Here is a 9,696-nt window from a genome sequence, read left to right on the forward strand (position 1 = left end):
AGTGTAGTTGAATTCTACTACATGAAAATATAGTGAAGAAAGAATTTCATTCAGGAATGATCGAATCTAGGAACTTGTTAATTATTATTATTACCAAAGACTCATCTGGGAGGTCCTTTTATCATACACACAGCTCATCATAACCTGATTTAAACACACTCAAATTCTCTGTAGACACCACACTCTCAGGCAAGTCATTCCAATCATTCACAACTCTGCATGAAAAAAAACCTGCTTCTCACTCCCCTATTCACACCCTCTTTATACAGTTTCCAGGGATGACCTCAGGTTCTGCCCTGATCTATCACTATTTTCTGTAGAACCTCTCTGGTATTGATCCTATAACAACCCCTTACTAACTTGTAGGTCTCTATCATATCTCCCCTCTTCCTCCTGTGCACCAGACTCTGCAAATTGCATCTTCTCAGTCTTTCCTCATATTCGATATTCCAGAGATTGGAAACTACCTTAGTCAACTCTGGATCCTTTCCAACATCTCTTCGTCCTTCTGAAAACCAGGTGACCAAATCTGACAGTAGTCCATGTGTGGCCTAATCAGAGCCTTATACAATGGAACAAGATTCTCCCTACTTCTACAAGTCAGTATCCTCTGCATCACTGCCAGAAGCCTTTGTGTTGTCTTCACAATTTTGGCTGTTCTCCCCCTAAATTTCAGATCCTTATCCACTATCTCCCCAAGATCTGTTATTTCCTTCACCTCCAACAATATATCCTCACCAAGCATAATTCTGCATGCCATTTTTGTTTTCCAAATTTTAAAACCTTACTTTTGCAACATTGAACTCGCATCCCATTCCCGTGCCCAATCACTCAATTTATTCATGTATTCTTGTAAGGCCACAACATCTTCTCTACTCTTCATGATTATTCCCAACTTTGATCTCTTTTCTAGCTTACTCATCATTCCATGCTACACCTGCATGCTGTCTCCTGAGCTCTTCATAATCACCACCCTTTTCTTACAGAAGTCCTCGCACTGCTGGCAACCACTCAGGTAATCACCTCATGGTCACTCTCACCAGTTAGTGGGTGATTTGAGACCTCATTTATAATTGCATCCTCTGATGAGATGACCAAATTCAAGACCCTCAATTCTTGTGTGCCCTCTGTTACATACTATCTGAGGTAGTTATCCCTCAAAAACTCAAACTCATTTTCTTTACTTTCAGTTGCTATCTCATCATTCCAGTCTATATTGGCATAATTAAAATCACCCATGATGATCACTCTTTTCTTATTTGCTTGGCTAATTTTATTATGCATTTCATAGTCACTACCATCCACATTATATGGTCTATAACAACATCCAACCAAGTATTTCATTCCATTCACCTCCATCTCACACCCTACTGCCTCAAAACCGTGGTACTATTTCACTCCTGCATCTCTACTTTGTATAGGCATAACTCTTTCTCTATCATCAATAGCACTCCCCCTACCTTTTTATCCCTTCTATCCTCACGAAACACATCATACCCTCCCATCTAACCATGTCTCACTTCTTCCAACAATTTTTGGGTGAACAGACTCAATTAGTGCAAACATTTCATCTTTTTTGTTTGTTACACTTCAAGCATTTGTATTATTATTGTTATTATTATTATTCAGGCCTCCATGGAGTCAAAAGACTCATCGTGGGAGGTCCTTCCTAAGAAACACAAAGTCTATCATACCACTCATTGATCGTTCTCACTCTCTCCACTCCAAGAACAATAGTCCAAGTGTGGTCTGATCAGGGTCTTATACAATGGAATGATAACTGTTTTATCTCTGTAGGTCAGTGTCCTTCTCATTATTGCAACAATCCTCTGTGTTACCTTCACCACCTTTGCAATATGTCCCCTAAATTGCAGGTTTCTAGCAATCATCAACCCCAGAACCATCTCTCACCTACTTCCTCCAGTTTAACTCCCATAGAGTATGCAGTGTCCCATCGATGTTTCCCAAACCTCAAGACTTTACATTTTGCTCCATTAAACCAGCATCCCCATTCATTTGCTCATCTATCTAGCTTATTCAAATCCTCTTGCAGGGCTGCCGCATCTGCACTATTACTAATAATCCTTCCCAGTTTTGCATCATCTGCAAACAACTGAATATCCCCTTGCAATCCACTGACAGTGTCATTGATATAGAGGTTAAACAATATAGGTCCCAGTACTGAGCCCTGTGGGACCCCACTTGCAACCCTCTGCTTCCTTGAAACTGCCCCACCATACACAACTCTGATACCTATCAGACAGCCAATCCTGAATCCAGTTCATCAATATGACATCCAGACCCATGTGCTGCAACTTAAATATCAGCTTATCATGTGGCACCCTGTCAAATGCCTTCGCTAAGTCTAAAAAAAATGGCAGTATATGCCTTTCCCTCATCTAATGCTCTTGTAACTTTATCATAAAAGGCTAGCATATTGCTAAAACAAGAGTTCCCCTTCACAAATCCATGTTGACTCTCGCAGATAACATTACTCTCATCTGCCTAATGCTGTATGTGGTCCTTACTAACTACTGATGACACACAAACTGGCCTATAATTAGACACTTCCAGTCTGCTACCACCCTTATGCAATGGCAATCTTACCTTCCTTCCATTCCATGGGCACCTTTCCCACAGCAAGACTTTCATTGACAAGCCAGGTCAAAGGCACTGTCAGTTCCCTAGCACATTCTCTCAAAACTTGTGGTGAAATACCATCCAGTCCCACAGTTTTACTGACATCCAGAGTACTCGGTATTTGACACACTCTCCTCTACCTCTAAACCTCGAACCTGCCCTATCCCTCTAGCATTAAAATTGACTCCTCCAGGATGAAATACTTCAGTAAAGTGTTCATTGAACAGTTCTACTATGGGAAGTAAACAAACACAACAGCTCATTCTTATTATTGACAGAGAAATTTTCCACTGCTTTGAAAACAATGTTTCTTTTGATAATACTATTATTATTATCCAGACCTTCATGAAGTCAAAAGACTCATCATTGGAGGTCATTCTTAGGAAACACAAAGTTTATCATGCCACTCCTTGAACTCATTGACCGTTCTTGCTCTAACCACTCTCTCAGGCAATGCATTTCACGGTTCAACCACTCTCTATGCAAAAAAAACTCTCTTCACCCTCTTGTTCACAGCTTCCTTTCGTAACTTCCAGGGATGGTCCCTTGTCTTCACTCTTTCCCACCATTCCACCAAGTGAAAGAACTCCCCATTTCAATGAAAGAACTCCCTGTAACTGGACTGCACTAAACGCTGCAGTGCACGTTCACTTAGTCGATCCTCATAACTGACATTGTACAGTCCTGAAGCCATCTTTGTTATGTGCCTCTGTATCCTTTCCACAGTTAATTTATCTCCTTCAAATCCTGGGGATCAGATTTAAGAACAGTAGTCTTAAGTGTGATCTGATCAGTGTCTGGTGATGATAATATGAAATCCACTTATTTATTTTGATAGTATTTAGTCCCATTGCTTCAATAAAAAGGTTCCCTGTGTTAAATTTATTATGAAATAAGAGAAAAATCATTTGCATATTGACAGGGTAAAATCAATCATCAAATTCATATGTACCATTAAAGGGTGTAAAAAAATTTTTCCACTTGGTTAGATATTAAGCTTGCCAAGAAACTATTCTTCCTTTATACAAGTGAAAGCAAACAATGTTTGCACATCTCATGCAAACATTGTTTGCCTTGTTCATCTCGACTTGGATAATGCTTATATTTAGAGGCTAATGAGTTCATTTTCAAAGTACATGAAGGTTATGGCCTTCACGTACTTTCATTATTGAAAAGCAGGTCTTTTCCATAATGACCATGTATATGAAATATGACTGGAAAGGCACCCACTCCTTATGTTGGACCAAAATGTAGTATGAACATAAATTCAAGGAAGGCTGAAATGCTTATCAACCAAAACTAAACAAAAGTGATAGCCTGGATGTTTCAGGTATTTCAATGGCTTGGCTCACTTATGACCCATATAACTGGAAAAAGAAGAATTACCCACATAGTGAATACCAAACCTTACCTGGAACTGGATGTTCCGGAAGATGAGAAAATTTGTGTGTGTGTGTGTGCATGCATGCGCACACAATACACACACACACACACACACACACACACACACACACACACACACACACACACACACACACTGCTGCATTTAGTGGTCTCCAAACTGAAAACCACTCTGACCTCTTCACCTTTCTCTCCACAAAACTAGACCATCTGAAATCTGGCTATCCAAACAGTGAGTCATCTTACCTAGGTGATCTCACTGTATGCTACTCTAACTGGCTCCCTGCTCCAACACTACAAATCAAGCTGGAAACGAATCATAAGTTTTTGCTATAATCAATGATCTAATGTAAATCATACTTCTACTTATCCTAATTCCTGATAACCCCTCTGTTTCACCAATGCTCTTGATATCTTTTTAAACCATTCTTCTTCCAGATATACCATAGAGGTCACCTCTCCTCTCAGCAACTCAGACCACAATCATGTACAAGTTTACCATTTTACAGAAAGGCCCTTTGACCGCATCCAGTCTTGTCCTTTGACACTACAAAGGTACCAAGTGGGATGACCACTGGAACTACTGCTTCTATATTTCTAATCCAGACACCTGCACTGAGCAAGTCAGAGAAATTATCCTTGCTGACATGAAAATAATATGCTGAAGCACAGAATAAATGTAAAAAACTATCAGCAAATCCAATTTAACAAGGTCAACAGCAGTAAACTTGCCTCCTGTCCAAATGGAAGCTGTTGTAAAGGCTATCAGACTCAGTTTTTGCTGATCTGTGCTTCCACCATCTCCTTCTCATCTATATGGTAACACTGTTATAGCACCTGAAGAAAAAGCTCATCCTCCTGCATTGTCCTTTCACTCCAACTCCTTCATAGATAACATTGGCAAATCTCCTTCTACCATACCAGTAACTGAGCACAATATTCCTCCAGCAGCCTTTCAGCAAAAAGACACAAGAAAAATGTGAAATAATTTGGACACTGAAAACATCTAGTCCTGATGGCATCTCTCCAACTGTACTCAAACGTGCTTCACAGCTAACATATGCCCTCTCTTGTCTCTTCAATTTTCTATATTCAACACTGGCACTTATAGCAACATAAAGGAGCAAACTTATATCCAATCTATTCCAAAAGAGGTAGATAAAAGCCTGCCATCCAACTAGTGACAATTACGATTACCTCAATCCTCCACCTAGAGGCTCACCAGTTAATCACAGACCATCAGTATTGATTCTGCCAATCTAAATCATGGCTGTCTTGACCTACATCACCTACCACCAGAAAGGTTTAGAGAAACATTTGCTGAAATATCACCTCACCCTTGATATTTACAGGAATTTTGTGTCTGGTATCAAAGTCTGCTTAGCAAAAACTCTCTTCCTTCATTCAAACCCCCCCCCCCCATTATGTAATTGGATAGTAAGCTAGATTACCTGTATGGTAAAAAAAATACCATACAGGATTGTATCTGGCATTTACCTCCAGCCTCTCCTGGCATAATACATCACACCAATAGCTTTCTCTGCCTGTTAAAATAAACTAGGCACTTTTTCTTGATGAAGATTGGTATTTTACACTCATCCAGCTAATAATCCTATGCAAATCCTAAAGTCCACTCATTCTTAGGATACGTTTCACACATTCAAGGTGGACCACCTCAAAAACCCTCCCAAAAAATCCTTAATGCTGACCTGAGGAGAACAATTCAGCTGATAGATGATATCCTTCCCTCTCTGACTTAAATCAACCTCAGTCTTAGTGCAGAGTTTCAGCTGAGTCCTCTACATGTACTTTCATGGTTACTGCTCCCATGAACTATACTCCCATGAACTATTATTCTGACATGACCCCTCCAGGGAGTCCAAAGACTCATCGAGGGAGGGCACCCACTCTACAACTGTCTCCACCAACCACAATGAACAGCAACTATTATCATCACCCACACAATGCCATTTATCACCCATCATCACCACTAGTATTTTCACAGACAATCGCATCATCCATGCCCACGGTGGGATTCGAACCCGTAGCCTTTTGGCATGACTGTATTTCCTTCACCAGCAATAGCTCACTCCTCGGCATGTCCATGGCAGAATAACGTCACCTTACCATGGGCAGGTCACCAAAAGTTCAAGCCGCTATCTTCAATTGGTCCTGTTAAAACAAGAGCAGAAGCTGCTTAAAATTCCTTTTTTTTTTAGTACAATAGCGGATGTTTAATCTGCTTCTCTTTTTTCTACCTACTTTTTATCCTCTGGAACAGCCTTTCTTATAATCTGTTTTCCAATAATTACGAAACCTCCAGCTAGCTTGTCAAGAAAAATGTCGATACACTTTTTTTCTCAGTTTCTGGCATTTACCTCCAGCCTCTCCTGGCATAATACACCATATAAATATCTTTCTCTGCCTGCTAAAATAAACTAAGCACTTTTTCTTGCTGAACATTGGTAAATTTACATGCCATGCAGAGGTAGAAGAACAATAGGTTCTTGTACCTCTTTGTGTGGAGGACGTATAAAGTATGTAGTAACCAACTTCCATTCTGAACATTTTCGTAAGTCTTTCTTATACCCTTGCTTTTAGGAGAAACTTGATAGCTTGTAGTATAACTATTTAGTTTTAAAATATGTTTATCTGTGGAAAATCTTTTTTTTTTTCTTGTCCTCACTATGTTATACAACTCTGCTTTAAATGGATAAGAAATATTATCCATTTAAGTGTGTGTGTGTGTGTGTGTGTGTGTGTGTGTGTGTGTGTGTGTGTGTGTGTGTGTGTGTGTGTGTGTGTGTGTGTGTGTTTCCAATTACTCAATGGACTTTAATGTAGTTCAACTTGGTTACCACTAAGGTATACTGCTATGAACATGAAAGATGCAAATTCCATTGTATCATAGTTTCATGTGGTTTAATTTAATGAGACACGGTTTAATGCAAGATCTTCTTACACTGGGTAGTAGTGGATAACAATGAAAGCACATATTTCAAGTGACAAGAAGAAACAAAGAACTGGACCTCCTTGGTGCAACTACCCCAAATAACTATGAAGAGAAAGACACCTAAATCTTCTTCTCGTAGGAAAACCTTCCATCTCACAGGAAAGCTTTGAAAGGCCAATACAACTAGAAATAAAGATAAGCTTTAATGCTGTCATACATCTGTCTCATTAACACTTTCGCTGCCACGCTACTTTGGCATAGTCTGTTCCCGTACGCCGAGCAATTTCACTTCTTCAAGGTCAGTACGGTAATTTCGTTGCCGCGGGTAAGCGTGATACGAGTATACTCGTAGTTGGCTTGTGCAGAGCATATACCATCTATGAGCATACACAGTTTTGATGCTAGCTCCACAAGCCAAGCATTTTCACTTCTTCAAGGTCAGTACAGTAATCTCGTTGCCGGTGGTTAGCGTCATACGAGTGGCTTGTGTAGCTGGTTTACCAACTACGAGTATACTCGTAGTTGGCAGCGAACGTGTTAATTTGAAAATCGTGAGAAATTCCGTAGCTCAGTCAGTATAGATGAAGCCCTTTGGTCAGAAAGACCTGGGTTCAGTTCCAGTCCATGACATGAGGAAGCTTTATCAGGTCTCTTTGACTAAAGGTGAGTTAGCCGATCTCATACAGAGATAGAGGGTTTTTTTTTTTTTTTCACCCAGTAACTCGGATTTTTCATCCCTCAGAACAGGCAAACCTGCCCATGAACATGCATGGGCAGGCAAACCTGCCCATGCATGTTCATGACAGTCAAAAATTCATAAAATTCCTCATTGGTGGGCTCAACCTGTGCTAAGGGACGAATGAGGAAAATTGGGGGGGGGAATCCCACGACAACATTAGAAAATCATGTTGATTTAGAACAATGATATAAAGGTAGCCTTCAAATCCATTTGATATATTCCTATATCTACCCAGACTATTAAACTGCAAATGTCACTCAAGAAGTAGATGTTGTAATCTAAACTAGCCACTTGGAATTCCACATGACAGAACACCAAGGATGTGTTGAAAAAAAAATGTAAGTTGGATTTTGCTTCCCGTACAAAATAAAGTGTGCTAGCAACAAACAAAGATGACATATGTTGTCCACAATATCTCTATCAAAAAAGTTGAGGCTAGCCAGAAATGTAATGCACATCCTCTGGTGTAGCAAAGAATAAGATCTTATTTCATTAAACAAATAAACCACATAAAACTAGCTTATGATGGACATTACAGATTTCTTCTTAACAGTATCACAAATGAATTCATATGCAGATATTTAAACTATCCAACAGGTATGATGTGTTTGAATGTATCTCTCTCAAAACATGAGAAAACTAATAGAGTAATAATCCGGAATCCACCACATACAAAAGTACATGTGTGATATGAATGCACACCACAGAAATTTACTTTGAGGATCTTGCCATGCTCACTAAAGCAAATCTTATTTTATATATCATTTGTTACAATAAATAAATTCATTAATGAATTTCTGATCTTGTCATTGTTTTGTTTTGTTTTCCAGAAATTAGAACTTTTGCCTAATAGAGCAAATACATCCATTACATCACATCATCTTGAGAATCAGAAACTGTTCAGTGCTCAGTTGAGAATTTTGCTTCATGCTCACCAATGCCGACAACTGCAAGCACCAATAGCTACTAAGGTACGGTGGTGCTCTCTTCCACTCTGTCGAAGGATGAGAAATGTACTGAACCATATGAGTACCTGTCAGTTAGGAAATTCCTGTCTTATACCACATTGTGTCTCTTCTAAACTGATCATTGACCACTGGATAAACTGTGCTGTCAGTGACTGTCCTGTGTGTACTATCTCTGAATCTCAAGCTAAATGCCAATGAACTTGTGGTTGCTTTGAGGTCAACACCACACTAATATTGAGTGCTCTTTATCAAGTTTATTTTTGGAAACAAGCCTTCTACAAAAGGCTGATCAAGAGTTTTAATTCTACGAACTGATATCTTCATCAGCTGAAAGCAAGTAGGATTCTGACATTCTTGTAGAATTAGTACACTATTAGGTGTAGAGGGTGAGAATAATAAACACGTATTAATTGTGGGAACATTGCTTTGAACAAAGCATTGTTTAAACATAAATATTTGAACATAAATATATACGTTCCATAGATATTTATGTGTGCAGTTGCACATAGTATAATTTAAAGTTATATTTTTGTGAAAAAAAAACAAAAATAAAATTAAGTTTAGACTTAATAAAGGTGCTATGCTCTTGAGTTATGAAGACCAGTAGCAGATTATGTTCCTTTGAGGCCCTATGTGCAGTTTTGTTATAAGGCCCTGTATGTAAAAGAGTTTTTTTTTTTTTAAATATTAAAAAGACAAAATCCTTAAATAAGTTCTTTCTCTATAATTATTTATTTAATTTGTCTAGTTAGTATTACAACTTATAATCTTACCTTTCGTGCTTTTAAATCTGTAAATTAGTCTATAATTTTATCATAATTTAACATATTAACTGTACCATTTTCTATAAACATTATAGATATCTTTTAAATGAGTCTTCCCTAAACTATAATCATTCACTAAATTTTTAGAGGCATATTATCTTTTTTGCTATGCAAAAAATTCTTAATTTTTTGAGGCCCTAGGCATATACATATTAGGTAATCTGCCATTGA

General features: G+C 38.6%; 1 protein-coding gene across 1 annotated transcript in view; it reads left to right on the forward strand.

Moving 5' to 3' along the window:
- Positions 1-9,116, forward strand: part of LOC150106096 (uncharacterized) — a 138,891-nt gene extending 129,775 nt beyond the window's left edge. Inside the window, exon 12 of the mRNA XM_090394629.1 lies at positions 8,564-9,116. Coding sequence (XP_090250755.1) covers positions 8,564-8,899 — 336 coding nt within the window. The 3' untranslated portion in view covers positions 8,900-9,116. The remainder of the gene's footprint in view (positions 1-8,563) is intronic.
- The last annotated feature ends 580 nt before the right edge of the window (positions 9,117-9,696 follow it).

This window comes from Typopeltis vanoorti, chromosome 6, assembly GCF_054136105.1.
Source record: "Typopeltis vanoorti isolate ZY-2024b chromosome 6, IOZ_Tvanoo_1.0, whole genome shotgun sequence".
Classification (NCBI taxonomy): domain Eukaryota; kingdom Metazoa; phylum Arthropoda; class Arachnida; order Uropygi; family Thelyphonidae; genus Typopeltis; species Typopeltis vanoorti.